The sequence below is a fragment of the Bos javanicus genome, chromosome 5, assembly GCF_032452875.1.
Source record: "Bos javanicus breed banteng chromosome 5, ARS-OSU_banteng_1.0, whole genome shotgun sequence".
In the NCBI taxonomy this organism is placed as follows: domain Eukaryota; kingdom Metazoa; phylum Chordata; class Mammalia; order Artiodactyla; family Bovidae; genus Bos; species Bos javanicus.
The window spans coordinates 83,412,695-83,430,997 of record NC_083872.1 but is presented as its reverse complement, the minus strand read 5'-3'; the positions used below and the strand labels follow the sequence as shown (position 1 = coordinate 83,430,997).

At 36.8% G+C, this 18,303-nt stretch overlaps 1 protein-coding gene across 2 annotated transcripts in view; it reads right to left on the bottom strand.

The window, feature by feature from the left end:
* Positions 1 to 10,679: 10,679 nt before the first annotated feature.
* Positions 10,680 to 18,303, bottom strand: part of INTS13 (integrator complex subunit 13) — a 30,498-nt gene continuing 22,874 nt past the window's right edge. Inside the window, exons 12-17 of one of the 2 annotated variants that reach the window (XM_061417566.1) lie at positions 17,419 to 17,589; positions 17,017 to 17,171; positions 16,465 to 16,695; positions 14,459 to 14,598; positions 11,811 to 11,946; positions 10,680 to 11,031 (exon numbers count right to left, since the gene is read on the bottom strand). In XM_061417566.1, coding sequence (XP_061273550.1) covers positions 10,992 to 11,031; positions 11,811 to 11,946; positions 14,459 to 14,598; positions 16,465 to 16,695; positions 17,017 to 17,171; positions 17,419 to 17,589 — 873 coding nt within the window. In that variant the 3' untranslated portion in view covers positions 10,680 to 10,991. The other variant, XM_061417567.1, reaches the window with a different exon arrangement.

The window sequence follows — 18,303 nt, the reverse complement described above, 5'->3', positions numbered from 1 at the left end:
GAAGAACTATGGATAGAGGTTCATGACATTGTACAAGATGCAGTGATCCAGGACATCCTCAAGAAAAACAAATGCAAAAAGGAAAAATGGTTGTCTGAGGAGGCCTTACAAATAGCTGAGAACAGAAGAGAAGCTAAAGGTAAGGGAGAAACGAAAGATATACCAATCTGAATGCAGAGTCCTGAAGAATAGCACAGAGAGGTAAGAAAGCCTTCCTCAGTGATCAATGCAAAGATGGGCACAATAAAGGACAGAAACAGTATGGACCTAACAGAAGCAGAACATATCAAGAAAAGGTGGCAAGAATACACAGAAGAACTATACAAAAAACATCTTCATGACCCAGATAACCACTATGGTGTGATCACTCACCTAGAGCCAGACATTCTGGAATGCAAAGTCAAGTGGGCCTTAGGAAGCATCACTACAAACAAAGCTAGTGGAGGTGATGGAATTCCAGTTGAGCTATTTCAAATCCTAAAAGATGATGCTATGAAAGTGCTGCACTCAATGTGCCAGCAAATTTGGAAAACTCAGCAGTGGCCACAGGACTGGAAAAGGTCAGTTTTCATTCCAATCCCAAAGGCAATGCTGAAGAATGCTCAAACTACCACACAACTGCACTCATCTCACACGCTAGCAAAGTAATGCTCAAAATTCTCCAAGAGAGGCTTCAACAGTATGTGAACCATGAACTTCCAGATGTTCAAGCTGGATTTAGAAAAGGCAGAGGAACCAGAAATCAAATTGCCAACCTCTGTTGAATCATCAAAAACTCAAGAGAGTTCCAGGAAAACATCTACTTCTGCTTTACTGACTATGACAAAGCCTTTGACTGTGTGGATCACAACAAACTGTGGAAAATTCTTCAAGAGATGGGAATACCAGACCACCTGACCTGCCTTCTGAGAAATCTGTATTCAGGTCAAAAAGCATCAGTTAGAACTGGACATGGAACGATGGACTGGTTCCAAATTGGAAAAGGAGTACATCAGGTCTGTATATGAGCACCCTGTTTAACTTTTATGCAGAGTACATGATGTGAAATGCCAGACTGGATGAAGCACAAGCTGGAATCAAGATTGCCAGGAGAAATATCAATAACCTCAGATATGCAGATGACACCACCCTTGTTTCAGAAAGTAAAGAGGAACTAAAAAGCCTCTTGATCAAAGTGAAAGAGGAGAATGAAAAAGCTGGCTTAAAACTCAACATTTAAAAACTAAGATCATGGCATCCAGTCCCATCTCTTCATGGCAAATAGATGGGGAAACAAGGAAACAGTGACAGTCTTTATTTTCTTGGGCTCCAAAATCACTGCAGATGGTGACTGCAGCCATGAAATTAAAAGACACTTGCTCCTTGCAAGAAAAGCAATGACAAATCCAGACAGCATATTAAAAAGCAGAGACATTACTAACAAAGGTCTATCTAGTCAAAGCTATGGTTTTTCCAGTAGTCATGTATGGATGTGAGAGTTGGACCATAAAGAAAGCTGAGCACTGAAGAACTGATGCTTTTGAACTGTGGTGTTGGAGAAGACTCTTGAGAGTCTTTTGGTCTGCAAGGAGATCCAACCAGTCTATCCTAAAGGACATCAGCCCTGAGTACTCATTCATTGGAAGGACTGATGATGAAGCTGAAACTCCAATCCTTTGACCACCTGATGGGAAGAACTGACTCCTTAGAAAAGACCCTGATGCTGGGAAAGATTGAAGGCAGGAGGAGAAGTAGACGACAGAGGATGAGGTGGTTGGACGGCATCACTGACTAGATGGACATGAGGTTGAGCAAACTCTGGGAGTTGGTGATGGACAGGGAAGCCTGGCATGCTGCAGTGCATGGAGTCACAGTGTTGGACACAATTGAGCAACTAAACTGATGATTTGTATATCCTCTTTGGAAAAATGTTGACTCAATCCCTCTTCTGCCATTGAGCTATATGAGTTCTTTATACATTAACCCCTTATCAAATACATAATTAGCAAAATTTTCCACCATATCAAAGGCTGCTTTTGAATTCTATTGATTGTTTCTTTTGCTGTGCTCTTTAGCTTGAGGTCCTATGCTCAGTCGCTCAGTTGTGTCCAACTCTTTTAGATCCCTGGACTGTAGCCACCAGGCTCCCCTGTCCATGGGATTTTCCAGGCAAGGATCCTGGAGTGGGTTGCCATTTCCTTCTCCAAAGGATCTTCCCGACCATGGGCTTGAGGTAGTCCCACTTAATAATTTTTGCTTTTGTTGTTTGTGCTTTTGGTTTCATATCCAAAAAATCATTATCAGTAAGTTTCCCTTCTGTATCTTTTTCTAGGAGTTTTGTGGCTTCACGTCTTGTTTTTAAGTTTTAAATCCATTTCAAATTAATTTTTGTGAGATAGGGATATAGTTTCACATGTTGTTATCCAGTTTTCCCAACACCATTTATTGAGTATTCTTGCTCCTTTTTCAAATATCAGTTGACCATACATATGAGAATTTATTTATGGGCTCTCAACTCTGTTCCATTTGTCAATGTACATATTTTTATGCCAGTACCATACTGCTTTGATTACTATAGCTTTGTAGTATAGTTTAAAATCAGCAACTGTGATGCCTCCACCTTTGTTCTTCCTTCTCAGGATTCTTTTATGACTCCATACAAATTTTAGAACCCTTGTTCTAAAAAAAAAAAAAGCTTTTTTAAAAAAAGTGAAAATACCACTAGAATTTTGATAGGGATTGCACTGAATCTATTGATAGCTTTTGGTAGTATGGCTATTTTAACCATATTAATTTTTCTGATCCATAAACATGGAATATGTTTCCATTTGCTTGTGTCTTCTTCAGTTTCTTTCACCAGAGTCATAGTTTTCAATGTATATAGACCTTTCACTTCTCAGTCAAATTTATTCTTTAGTATTTTACTCTTTTTGATACTATGGTAAATGAAATTTTATTTCTTTTCAGATACTTCATTGTTAGTGTACATAGATGCAATTTAATTCTGTATGTTGATGTTTTATGCTGCAACTTTACTGAGCTTTTTGATTAGTTCTATCAGTTTTTCTTTTTCTTTTTTGGTAGAGTCTTTGGATTTTCTATTTAAGATTATATCATCTGCAAACAAAGTCAGTTTTACCTCATTTTCCAATTTGAATGCTTTTTATTTTTCTTGCCTCATTACTCTGACTTCCAGTATTACGCTGAGTAAGACTAGTCTTGTTCCTTATGTTAGAGAAAAAGTTTTCAACCATTCATCAATGAGTATGTTGTGAACTGTGAGCTTGTTATATAAGGCCTTTATTGTGTTGAGATATGTTACTTCTATTTCCAATTAGTTCAGTACTTTTATCATAAAAGAATGTTGTATTTTATTAAATGCTATTTTGCATCCATTGAGGTGATTTTATGATTTTTTTAATTTGAGTAATGTGATGCATCACATTTACTGATTTTTATATGTTGAGCCATCTTTGCTAAATTCCCCTTAATCATGGTGTATGTACACTTTTTAATTTGTCATTGAATTTGGTTTGGCTAACATTTTGTTGAAAATTTTTGCGTCTATATCCATAAAATCTAGTTTCTCTTCTTGTAGTGTTCTTGTCTGGATTTGGTATCAGGATAATGCTGGCCTAATAGAATGCATTTCAGAATGTTTCCTCTTCTTCCGTTTTGTGAAAGAGTTTGAGAAGTGTTGGCATTACTTCTTTAACAATTTTGTAGAATTTACCAGTGAAATCATTTGGTCCTGGGCTTATCCTTTGGCGAGTTTTTTATTACTGATTCAATCTCCTTGCTTATGATTGGTCTGCTCAGATATTCTATTTCTTCATGATTCAGTCTGGTTGTATATTTCTAGGAATTCACTTTTTTTTCTGTGTTATACAGTTTGTTGGCATATAGTTATTCCTAGCAGTCTCAACTGCTAGGAATTAAAAGACGCTTACTCCTTGGAAGGAAAGTTATGATCAACCTAGATAGCATATTGAAAAGCAGAGACATTCCTTTGCCAACAAAGGTCCATCTAGTCAAGGCTATGGTTTTTCCTGTGGTCATGTATGGATGTGAGAGTTGGGCTGTGAAGAAGGCTGAGCACTGGAGAATTGATGCTTTTGAAGTGTGGTGTTGGAGAAGACTCTTGAGAGTCCCTTGGACTGCAAGGAGATCCAACCAGTCCATTCTGAAGGAGATCAGCCCTGGGATTTCTTTGGAAGGAATGATGCTAAAGCTGAAACTCCAGTCCTTTGGCCACCTCATGCGAAGAGTTGACTCATTGGAAAAGACTCTGATGCTGGGAGGGACTGGGGGCAGGAGGAGAAGGGGACGACAGAGGATGAGATGGCTGGATGGCATCACTGACTCGATGGACGTGAGTCTGGGTGAACTCCAGGAGTTGGTGATGGACAGGGAGGCCTGGCGTGCTGCGATTCATGCGGTCACAAAGAGTTGGACACGACTGAGCAACTGAACTGAACTGAGCAGTCTCAACATCTTTTGTATTTCTGTATTATCAGTTATAATGTCTCAACTTTCATTTATCATTTTGAGTCTTTTTTCTTTAGTCTAGTTAGATATTTGTCAATTTTATCTTTTCAATAAATCCACCTCTTGGTTTTATTTCTTCTGCTGTTCTTCTGACCTCTATTTCATTTACTTATGCTCTGATCTTTGTTATTTCCTTCCTTCTTCTTACTTTGGACTTCTTCTTTTTCTGGTTTCATGAGGTGTAAAGTTAGGTTGTTTACTTCAGATCTTTATTCTCCGATAGAGGTGTTTATCACTACAAAGTCCTCTCTTTTGCATCATACTATATGTTTTGATATGCTGAATTTCCATTTTTAAGATATTTAAAAATTTCTCTTTTGATTTCTTCCTTGACCTATTGATTGTTCAAGAGAGCATTATTTAATTTTCACATTTTTGTAAATTTTTAAGCTTTCCTCCTGTTATCAACTTTCAGTTTCATACCACTGTGGGCATAAAAGATATTTGGTATCACTTCACTCTTCCTAAATTTGCAAAGATTTTCTTTGTGACCTATCATGTGAACTATCCTGGAGAATATTGTGTGTGTTCTTGAGGACAATGTGTGTTCTGTTGCAGTTGGATGAAATATTTTGTGTGACTGCTTGGTTCAGTTAACGATTAGTTTTCTATCTGAATTACTCATTCATTGTTGAAATTAGGGTACTGAAGTCCCCTGCTATTACTGTGCCGGGAGCCAGTGAGAGACATTCCACTTGTGACAAAGGTCATGAGGAAGGAGGCTCGGCATACGCAATGGCGGGATCAAGCCTCAGGAGTCCCCCCGGATATTCTCGAGCATCTACCCCCCAAAAACCAGAGTCTGCCTACTTTATTGCTTTGTGCTCTCACCTCTGACTTTACTGGGGGCTGTCCCCCACCACCATCTCACTCTCTCTGTCAAAGAGTTAACTTACAGCTCCAATTAATAAAGTTCCTGGGCAATTAGGAGTGTTTAAATCCAAACCCCTCAACTGGCTCTCTAACTCTCCTGACAAGTTTACCCGGAGTCCTACAGCTATGCATACGATTGTTTACAGTCTCCCAGCCTCGAGAGGCACGGGAAGCTTAAGATATTCAAATAGCTTAGAGCCTCTCAGAGAGTTAGAAACTGTCAGAATAAAACTAGTAAAAGATTTCATTGATGAGCCAATGCTTGTTGCCAAGTTTTCACATCCCCTGAATTGTATCCTTGAATATGTATTAATTAATAGTTGGTATGTAGAAAAAATAAGTAGTGGCTTTGGTGTTAGTAACTTTAGACCCTTAAGGTAATAAATTCTTTCCTTTGTTGTAAACCCATTACACATACGCCCTATAGGAATGCAATTTTATCTTCGGAAGATGGCGCCAAACCTTAAAATAATTACTCTTAGAGAAAATAAGTCTTACGATTGATAAGTCTTTGTCAAGAGCCATAAAATGTTAATAGGCCTTCTGGCCAGAAGATGATGTAAATCACCTAAACCATTTGTATACGATATATTTGCAGGAAAGAAACCCTGGTTTTTGATAAGGATCAAAGACTTTGCATCCCCTATTATCCTCTATGTGTAACTTAGGGTATATAAGCCCCTGTTAAAAATAAAGCTACGGGCCTTGCTCACCAACGCTTGGTCTCCCCATGTCATTCTTTTCACATTCTGGCTGAAGTCTCCATCTGGAGCACGGATATCCTCTGCGACCATTTATTTGCCTGGGCTTCTAAGACCCACTCGAGAAGGTGTCTAAGGTGGGGCACCTTCCGCTATTCGAGAGGGCGCCTGCAGCCTCCGTGGTCAGAGCTAACCTGGTGCCACGGATTATATTGATTTTCCGCGTAAACCAAGCTACTCAGCCTCTTTTCTCCACTGAATTTTCCTACTGAGCTATCCTCATTCTATTACTCTTTATATCTCTAATTAACATTTGAATAGGTTGCCTAAGCCTTCTCTCCTTCGAATACCCTGGATCAGCCGGGGCTGGACCTCGGCAGGCATTACTGTATTGTTATAATACAATATTTATCCTTTCAGAGCAGTTAACATTTGCTTAAGGTGCTCAATTATGGGTGAATATATGATTCTGGTATTTTCTTGGTGAATCGACCCCTTTATCATTATATAATGACTGTCTCTTGTCATCATTTTTGGCTTTAAGTCTATTTTGTCTGATATAAAGTATATCTTCCCTGCTCTCTTTTGGTTTTCACTTGCATGGAATGTTGCTTTCCTCTCATTTTGAGCCTATGTGTCCTTAAGGCTGAAGGAGTCTCTTGCAGGCAGTATACAGTTGTGTCTTATATTTTTTCAAAATCCATCCAGTCACTGTATGTCTTCAATTAATTAGAGAATTCAATCTATTTACTTTTTGAGTACTTATTGATAGGTAAAGACTTGGTAATGTCATCTTTATTCCTGGCTATTTTGTATTTCTCTTGTTCCTTTCTTCCTCTCTTTGCTACCTTATTTTGTGAATTGATGATTTTCTGGAGTGGTATGCTTTGATTCCCTGCTCCTTATGTTTTGTGAGTCTACTGTAGATATTGGTTTGTAGGTACTCTATACTTATTCCCCTCTTCATGCTTTTGATGTCACAATCATCTTTTATATTGTATATTTATTAACAAATTATTGTCGCTATCAGTTCAGTTCAGTTCAGTTGCTCAGTCGTGTCCAACTCTTTGCGACCCCATGAATCACAGCACGCCAGACCTACCTGTCCATCACCAACTCCCGGAGTTCACTCAAACTCATGTCCATCGAGTCGGTGATGCCATCCAGCCATCTCATCCTCTGTCATCCCCTTTTCTTCCTGTCCTCAATTTTCCAATGAGTCAACTCTTTGCATGAGGTGGCCAAAATACTGGAGTTTCAGCTTTAGCATCATTCTTTCCAAAAAACACCCAGGGCTGATCTCCTTTAGAATGGACTAGTTGGATCTCCTTGCAGTCCAAGGGACTCTCAAGAGTCTTCTCCAACACCACAGTTCAAAAGCATCAATTCTCCGGCACTCAGCTTTCTTCACAGTCCAACTCTTACATCCATACACGACTGCCAGAAAAACCATAGCCTTGACTAGACGGACCTTTGTTGGCAAAGTAATGTCTCTGCTTTTGAATATGCTATCTAGGTTGATCGTAACTTTTCTTCCAAGGAGTAAGCGTCTTTTAATTTCATGGCTGCAGTCACCATCTGCAGTGATTTTGGAGCCCCCCCAAATAAAGTCTGACACTGTTTCCACTGTTTCCCCATCTATTTCCCATGAAGTGATGGGACCAGGTGCCATGACCTTAGTTTTCTGAATGTTGAGCTTTAAGCCAACTTTGTCACTCTCCTCTTTCATCAAGAGGCTTTTTAGTTCCTCTTCACTTTCTGCCATAAGGGTGGTGTCATCTGCATATCTGAGGTGATTGATATTTCTCCCAGAAATCTTGATTCTAGCTTGTGCTTCTTCCAGCCCAGTGTTTCTCATGATGTACTCTGCATAGAAGTTAAATAAGTAGGGTGACAATATACAGCCTTGACATACTCCTTTTCCTATTTGGAACCAGTCTGTTGTTCCATGTCCAGTTCTAACTGTTGTTTCCTGGCCTGCATATAGGTTTCTCAAGAGGCAGGTCAGGTGGTCTGGTATTCCCATCTCTTGAAGAATTGTCCACAGTTTATTGTGATCCACATAGTCAAAGGCTTTGGCATAGTCAAGAAAGCAGAAATAGATGTTTTTCTGGAACTCTCTTGCTTTTTTGATGATCCAGTGGATGTTGGCAATTTGATCTCTGGTTCCTCTGCCTTTTCTAAAACCAGCTTGAACATCTGGAAGTTCACGGTTCACATATTGGTGAAGCCTAGCTTGGAGAATGTTGAGCATTACTTTACTATCGTGTGAGATGAGTCCAATTGTGCGGTAGTTCGAGCATTCTTTGGCATTGCCTTTCTTTGGGATTGTAGCTATGGTTACTTTTAATACTTTTGTCCCTTAACTTTTGTTAAGAGTTAACACCACTGGGGAAGTTGGGCGATCATACACTCTTTCTCCATACTAAGATCTCTTTTGGCCCTAAGCTGTGTCACATTGGAGAAGGGTGATGCACGTAAGGTCAATCTGTTTCTCTTATCTACTCCAATACCTCCAGATGTACTTTCTTTTTTACTCAGTGGTGTGCTGAAACTTCTCACCTAGAAACTTGGAATTCCACAAAGGCTCTCATGTCCATGGGTGACTGCCTAAGATAGTGTTTTCCAGGGGCTCCCACAGTGTAGCTGAGGGTTTGGAGCCTCTTCATGAGCCACTGCATGGTCCACAGCTGAGTCTACCTCAACACACAGGTGGCTGAGACTCTTCTCAGGCTGTCATAGGATGCAGAATTCCACAGCTCCCTCAAAGGGACTTTTTTTGTCCATGGATGGATGTCAAACTTTCATTGGTGGTGCTGGGGAGTCAGGGGACAAAAATAAGGGACATCTTTTGCTCCCATGATACTGGCATCAAAATGTTTAGAATTGAAAGTGTACTTGTTCTCTGTAGGGTAACTTTGGTTCCCACGATCATTAAGTCTGGACTTAAGCTTAGATTCCAGTATTGGAAGGGTAATAATTTTTTAAATTTATATTTTGTCCACTTCTCTTGACTAGTAAATCCTCAATATGGATCCTGTTTTAGAAGAACCAAAAACTCACCAATCATTCTTCTATTTTTGTCCTAAACAGTCACTTCCACCAAAAGGCTGTAATAGGTATTGCAGGATAAGACCAATAATACATAGCCTGATGTTCTGTGGGAGATGAAGGAGGAGCTCAATTTTAGGTGCTCAAAAGGCATATAGTTAGACAGAGAAGAATGTGTCTACTGGAGAATATTAACCCCAATAATATATAGAATACCTACAGTAGTTCAAAATGCAGCCACAGAAACATCGTCCCAGTCAGTAGAACACAGTAACAGCAGTATATATGCAAAAATAATACTTAAAAATGAAGACTGAAATGTAGATAAGTCTGTCAACAAAGGAGCATTGCCTTAGCACATGGGAAAGGAAGAAGCACAAATTGAGAGTAAAAAAGAGTCTTTTTCAAATGGGTTATAAAGAAAGTATTTTTGATTTAAGAACTAAACTAGAAAAAAAAAAAAGAACTAAACTAGGGACTTCAACTTGGTACAAGTTAAATGGGTATCACGGGTAAGGCAGAAACAAGTAAATATGATGCAATAATTTAGCACTGGGTTACAACTCCTGAAGTCTTGCAAGTCTAGGTGCTAGCTAGTTCTGGTCATGCTTTGGAGTGGTGTGTGTCTAAACACAGCGGTAGGGATTAAGGTGGCACGAGCTTAGGGGAGAGGGCAGATGCAACGGCTCAGAATCACACAGGGATGGGTAAAGAAGAACACTGCAAATTTCACTGGATTGACAAGAGAACCTGGTGAACTCTTATTTAAGCACAAGTGATTTTTTTTTTAAATAGAAAATATTGAATTTCTATATTTAAACCAAGAGCTTTTCCTATTCTCTAATAGAAACTCAAAGAAAAATAAAAAGCCTAGAATTAGCATTTAACAATGAAATAACATGTTTCTTGCAACATGTTATGAGCTTCCAAAAGCAGCACAGGAATAAGACTCACCAAACATATACCATATAACCCAGACGTTTCTGAGAGATGAGGAGACCAAGATTCTATTCAGGGATTAAAATAAGCAACAGGGTAACTTTTCTTTAAATCCACAGAAGCAATCTCCTTCATCCTTCTCCTTCCATATGAAAAGTTAATGAGTAAGTTTTTAGCAGAAAAAGAATTATAACATCATCCAATACAGGTAAATAAGTCTGCAAAGCAATCTCCTTCATGCTTCTTTTTCAATATGAAAAGTTAATGGACAGCAAGTCTTTGGCAGAAAAGGAATAAATAACATCATCCAACATATTAATGTTAACATCCCAAAACTGAAAACTACCTGCAAACTCTGCTTTTAAAAGGGCAACACACACACACACAAAATAATCTAAAATAAAATACAAAATAAGCAAACAAAAACATTAGTTTTTGGAAAAGCACCACATATGTTGCAGATTCATAGGCAATATTTTATATTAAATACTGTAAATATCACCCAAATTGTTAAAATGTCTTAAAAATTTCTCAAAATTCTCAGCCATTATATGAATATAATTTTTTATTTAAAAGAACACTCCAATATTTTGCATTTTAGATATTTTAATAGTTTTATTTGGCAAAGAGAAGCCTAAGAATTTTTTAAAAAACATTTCCAGAGGGAACACCCTCTACCATAAAATAAATTTGTTTAATTTGGGAGGACAAATGTATATTTTTGACATATGTGCCAATTTTACAATTAATACAAAAAAGATAAAGTTAGTTGAAATATTTTAAAAATGTAAAAACCAGTCCAGGCAACATAACTATACAATCTTGCTGTAAAAGTTCTTATATCAAATTCCATCCAAAATATCTATGCAGTATACTAAATTCAGTTGCTCAAGTCACTCTTTACTGCCGGCTGGCTTTTCCATTTTCTGTTGTCTCCATTCTGAAAAAGAGGAGGGAAAAAAAAAGTGCTGGTAAGATAAAATATTAACTACCCGTATTTTTTCTCCTTATCTAAATTTTAAATGAAATTAAAATCTAATATAGTCACAGAACAGAAGAATGTAAGCACTTTAGAAAATAACTAACTTGAGGGTTCCTGATGGTTAGTTTAACTTCCTTGTTTTGCAAATGAGTGAAAATCAAGGGAGGCCCAGAGAGATCACGTGACTTTCCCAAGCTTTCATTTCAAAGGCCACTGGTTTTTTCACTATACTGCTCAAAGTAAAACTAAAGGAAAAAATCTTTACCATTTAGACAAGAATTTATTTCCTTTTCTACTAAAGAAATTTCTTTATCAATACATTTTTAAGAAAATTTCTTCTAAAAAAGCAATTAAAATAACCATTTAAATTATTTTATATTTATCCTAATAAATCTTCAATTATTTGTAGATTTTGGATTTATTCAATTAAACTCAATATTCCTAATACTGTACTACTTACTAGGAAAATATTTTCTCCCTGTCATTTTATACAAGGGTCAGTGCTACATACTAAGTTTTCTTTATGATTTTTCCCTCTATGATGTTTATTGAACATTCATGGTTATAATGAATAATACCGGGTCTTTTACAAACACCAAAAATTTAAGAAAGTGATTTTTTTCTCTTTTTAAGTAACATTATCAAAACTGCTGAACACAAAAAACAGGCAGTATTTATTTTTTAAAATTATAATAAGGCAATTAATAAAACTAATTTCTACAATAAATAATACAAACCCATTTTCCTCTTTAAGATGTTGATATAACTCAGCTCTGTTATTAACAGAGTTCAAACGTCCAGCAAACTCCTGATGCTTTCTGGAATTGGCAGTGTTGATTCTATTACTCCATAAAGATAATAAGGACACTGGCCCTGGTGTAATATTTGAAAGAAGAGAAAAAAAGTAGAACAATTCATGACTTCAAAGATTACAAGTTTACAAATTTACCCCTAATTCTTGTTCACTTTATATGAATTTAAGCAATATCATCTTCTCTTTATTCTAAAATTTGTATGTGTTTAGGGATCTCCAACACCACCTGCTAGAGTTCAGTGATTTGCTAGAAGGACTCAAATAACTAAAATCAAGTGACAGTCATAGCTAAGAATCATTACAGCAGCAGAGTAAGAACACATAGCCAGCCCAGTGTGGCAGAAAGACACAATAGGCAAAGACTAGAGAAATCCATCTACAGGCTTTCCATGTTCTCTCCTTCCCATGAGGGTTCATACAGAGTGCATACTTCCTCCAGAGGCAAAAATGCAGCCATGTGTGTACAATATTTCTGTCAGAAAAGCACAGAAAAGTAAGATTCAAGAGTTCAAAGTTTTTATAGAGGCTGGGCACATATGCATTGTCTTCCTAACTACAACTACCAAAATTCCAGACTCCCAGAAGGAAAGCAGGTGTTTAATTCAGACATAACTTCATTATTTGGGGAATGTTTTGAAAGCCATATTCCCAGATGTCAGCCAAGGGCCAAACATGCAAGCAGGCTTTTCTAATGATGATATAGCTTCAGGCCTGCTACAGTTAACTCTTTTCTACACAATATGAAGAGGCAAAAAACATTCCCTAACACCATATACAAAAATAAAATACAAATGGATTAAAGACCTAAATGTAAGACCATTAATCATAAAACTCCTAGAGGAAAACACAGACAGAATACTCTTTGAAATAAATCATAGCAATGATTTTTTTCTGATCTGTCCCCTAAGCAAAAGGAAAAATAAACAAATGGAACCTAATTAAACTTAAAAGATTGCACAGCAAAGGAAACCATCAACAAAATAAAACCAAACCTACTGAATGCTATATAATACTTGCAATTGATATGACCAATAATGGGTTAATATCCAAAATATATAAACAGCTCTTACAACTCAATATCAAAGAAACAAACAACCCAATTTAAAAATGGGCAGAGGACCTGAATATGCATTTTTCCAAAGAGGAAATGCAGATGGCCAACAGGCACATGAAAAGATGTTCAATATTCTTAGTCATCAGGGAAAGGTAAATCAAAACCACAATAAGATATCTCCTCTCAGCTGTCAGAATGGCTATCATCAAAAAGAACACAGATAAGTGTGAAAGGAGGTGAGGGAAGTCTTTCCTGAAAAAGTAGTTATCTAAGTTAAAATCTGAAATGATATTCCTTAGCGAGAGGGAAGAGTAGACATTTGTGACAATAGTAATTCTGGGGCTTTATAAATTCCACCCTATGGACACACCATCATTTAAGTCATTCTCTTACTAATACATGTTTCAGTTGCCTGCAACATTTTGCTACTACTAACAATTTTTAGAGTTGTATTTTCCAAACAATGTTGAAGCATTGTTTAGAATAAACCTAAATTAACTGCATCCTAATCAGCAGTGGCATATGAGTAACAGGATAATTTACCAGGAGATATTTATTTAAAGCCTATTATTTTGCAGGTACCCTGGCAAATGCCTGAAAGACAAATTTGTTAAGATTGCCTCTATTTCTAATTTCAAAGAAACTAGTGAACTGGAGGATATTAAGATGTATTACAATATATACTACAATAGTAGTACATAAAAAAACAAACAAACCTCCCTAGGATGAGCTACCAATAACTGTAACCTGGCCAGCCTTGAGTTCTTTCTGTATTAGTAAGGGTGCAGTGGTTAAAAACCCAGTCCTCTGTCATATCATTTCCCATTCACCCTGAAAGAACTGAATTTAGTTTACCTTCAAGATAACTAAGGCCTACAATAAAAAGCTATGACCAACCTAGACAGCATATTTAAAAGCAGAGACATTACTTTGCTGACAAAGGTCCATCTAGTCGAAGCCACTGTTTTTCCAGTAGTCATGTAAGGATGTGAGAGTTGGGCCATAAAGAAAGCTGAGTGCCAAAGAATTGATGCTTTTGAACTGTGGTGTTGGAGAAGACTCTTGAGAGTCCCTTAGACTGCAAGGAGATCCAACCAGTCAGTCCTAAAGGAAATCAGTCCAGAATATTCATTGGAAGGACTGATGCTGAAGTTGAAGCTCCAATCCTCGGGCCATCTGATGCGAAGAACTGACTCCTTAGAAAAGACCCTGATGCTGGGAAAGATTGAAGGCAGGAGGAGAAAGGGACAACACAGAACGAGATGGTTGGATGGCATCACCAACTTGATGGACATGAGTTTAAGCAAGCTCTGGGAGTTGGTGATGGACAGGGAAGCCTGGTGTGCTGCAGTCCATGGGGTCGCAAAGAGTCAGACACCACTGAGCAACTGAACTGAACTGAACTGAAGTGACATGAGGAGCAGTGAGCAGCTCTTGCTCACATAAAACATAGAGGACTCTGTACAACAGAACTAAATTGGAAAACTTTTTACATAGTTACCACAGTTCTGCCTTACCTTTTGATTTTTCTACCGGTGGAGTTTCATCCATCTCAACAAGAGGCTTTTTATTTGGAGGTTCTGGGGAATCAGGTGAATCTTTTATAATTTCAGCTTCAGCCAGCTCTTCTTTCCCACGTTCTAAGATTCCTTTTAATCTTTTAGAGGGACAAATAATAAAAACTTACACATTAAAAAAAAAAAACTTAACAAGTTTACATTCTTAGAAATCTAAATGGCTCAGTAATTAAACTAGACTTTGCAAATCAGCCTTATTAAGATATGTGCTCTCACAACATAAGCCTAGGAACAAATCAGGAACAAATCAGAAGCTAACCCTCAATTTGCAATCAGGTAAGAGAACTTAAATGAATATAAATACAACTTTTCCTTTTTCTTCATCATAGTGTCATTATTCAGTAATGTTATTAGCTGTAAAATGGTGCTGCTGCTGCTACTGCTAAGTTGCTTCATTTGTGTCTGACTCTATGCAACCCCACAGATGGCAGCCCACCAGGCTCCCCTGTCCCTGGGATTCTCCAGGCAAGAACACTGGAGTGGGTTGCCATTTCCTTCTCCAATGCAGGAAAGTGAAAAGTCAAAGTGAAGTTGCTCAGTCATGTCCGACTCTTTGCGACCCCATGGACTGCAGCCTACCAGGCTCCTCCGCCCATGGGATTTTCCAGGCAAGAGTACTGGAGTGGGGTGCCATCGCCTTCTCTGAAAATGGTGCTAAAATTGTAAAAAGAAGGAGGCGGGGGGGAATTTAGGAAGGTAAAATGCAAAAGATCAGAAATAATGTGATCTTTGGAAAATAATCTACAATTTTATTATTTCTAAAGATATGGACAAAATACTATTTCAAATTAAACTAAGATTAAGAAATCTACTAGAATTTGTTCCCACTAGTTTATGTACTGTGAAAATGTATTTATGTTCCATAAGTTAGGAACTTAACTCTAAGCTTATCTTGAATTTCATGTACTTGAAGATCAATGGGATCGGAATGAGAATACTCTTCCCTCCTCTTCTGAAAGCAAGACAATTTTGTGTCAGAAACTCAGCAGCCCTAAGGAAGAAGTGAATTTCTAAGGTCAAAGAGAATAAAAGTGTTCTGCCTACTTATGAATGAAATAAAACACTTTTCAGTATTAGCTTCAAAATATTCACATGGGGAAAGTGGAGGGTGGTGAGGGGAATGGATGTGGATATATATGAAATGAGGTCTGCTACGAATTCATTAACTATTGAAAGCAGATAATTGATGACTGACTGCTCTACTGCTGTACATGTCTGAAACTTTCCATGTAGGTTCTGCTTTTAACTATTGCCATTATGATAGTTACCTGGCTCTTTCCTGATTTCTGGCAAGGAGACAAAAGATGAATCCAACTACTACGTCATGATTTTTTTTATTTATAGACGTTTATTATTTTTTGTTTTTTTCAAATTTACCCTGACACCTTTCTGAGGAAAAAGAATGTACTAATGAGGAAGGTTTCCAGGATGGGACTATGATCTTCTATGCTTTCAAGTGTTTTTCCTATGCCTATTTTTATAGCAGTGTCTTTCACACTTTGCTATAAATTGCTCACTTACTTGGTCAACCTCTACAAAATACTGTTCATCCTTCCAGGGTAGGGATCTTATGCCAAATGTCTGGCATATGATAGGCATTTAAAAAACATTCACTAAATAAATAAAACTATGCCTTTGATGTGCATAACACATAAAAGCAATTACTGATAACAAAAATCATGTATTATGATTTTCAGAAGTTAATTAGGAAAAATTAAACACTACCTTTGCTGTTAAATAGCAAAAAAACCAAACCAAAACAACAAAACCTCTTTAAGCCCAAGAAAGACCTTCCAGATTTGAAGAATAATAAAATAACAGCTATAAAGTACAATAAACACATTAAATGCATTACTAATAAATAAGGTCTGAATGTTCAAATGTGTTACATGTAGAGTGTCATATGACAGAAGGCACCACGGACTATGTTAATATCAACAAATCACCTCTCGGAATCTTGCCAGGATTTCTCCTGTTCATAATCTTTCACTGCTTTCTCTGACTTGTCCTCTTTGTCCTCCCTCTTTCTTCCTCGTTTCTTTCGTTCTTCTTCTTCTGGGGGTTTGCTTCTACATGCCATTAGACATTCCAAGACTCTTTGATGTTTCTCCGAATTGTTGATATGGGCTCTGACAAGGGTTTCTAATTCATTCCACATGATTCGGTACTGCTCATCTCTAAAGTAAAGATTTAAAAATAATGTCCTTACAAATACTCTTTAAATAATATCCAAGTCTCAGTTGTTAATGATGAAGTTAAAAGAGATAATTAAACATGGGCTTCCTTTCTCTTCCAGTGGTACAATTCTAACTGATAATGTGTCTAATTCATCTATTATTGTGTTTTTTACATTTCACCTTAATCTTATGTATGTGTAGAAACACACTCCCAAACACATAACTTACATGTGGAATAAGTCAGCTAAAAAAAAGAAAAAAAAAAAAAAAAACAAGCATCAAGTAAGTGTGATATATGAGAAAGAAAGAAAAAAAACCCACCTTTTAGGGCCTTTTCCTCTTGTACCAACTGTGGAAATAGGCAGAGGATCGTTTTTTCTTTCCATATCGACTAAGTTGTATATTGTTTTTTGACAGTTTAATACATCTTCTTCTGTCAAAGACTCTTTCACAATAACACTGGCTAATGGAACTACCTGTCAGATTCAAAAAAAAAGGAGAAAAAAAGAAAATCTGTCATGAAAAATGAGTATCAAAGCATCTAGACAGAACTTGAATTGATTTTAAACATCACCATGGAGAGCTAATCATTTCCATTTTCTATTGTTTAACTGTAATTGTTTAACTGTAACAAACTCATATAATTTTATTCTTTGCTTGATAATGTTATTTATAAATTATATATCATTAATCCAAAAGAAAAACAAACTATTTCACACTTACCGCTTGCATATTAAAAATGGTGGTTTGTGAAATAATCATAGGCCAGTAACGGGTGTGCTTTTCTAACTGATCTTTTGCTCGTTCCAAAGGAATCTCAAGACTTCCATCGATTTTATATCTGGGGTCTAGAAAAGGAGTTAATCTGTTTTCCCTCATAAATTCACCAAAATCCTAATGATAACCAAATAAGATAAAATTAGAAACTATTTTCTAGTGTTTCAGTGTGGATTACATGTAACAGTCTGTTCCCCTGATGTCTTCTGTCCTGTGATATACAACAAAGCATTTTCTCTAGCAGCCCACCCTCCACACACTAATTTTTTCTTTTCTTTTTGAACATAAAACCCAGCCTTTACTCAATGGAGATTAAGAAAGTCTCAAACATAAATACATTCATAGTTCCTTCCACTTTTTAAAACCACTGATTTTTCTTCACATCTATAATTTATCTCTTTTCTATTATATGCAGATAAAAGACTAAGTTCAGCACATTAAAATACCATTCTACTTAAAAATTTTCTTAACACAATATCAAAATGTTAACAGTGTTTATCTTTAATGATGGAATTATAGGTAATTTACATTTAATTGTTCACATTCACATTTAATTGTTATAACCACCTTAAAAAGTAGACAGTCATGAAATATCCAATATAATAGATGGGTAGGGAGTGAAAAATTCAAATCAGAACAATACAGTTTCTATCAAAAATAGACCCAATTGCCCTGTATGTACCTATCAATAACACAAAAATTGACAGTGTTATTTCAAAGTAGCAGATTCCAAATCAAAGGTTTATGCTTGGCACTTAAGTTACTAGAAATTAAAATTCAGCCTAAGGTACTGTTCAAATCAATTTCCATTCTTTCCTATTAATTCCATCA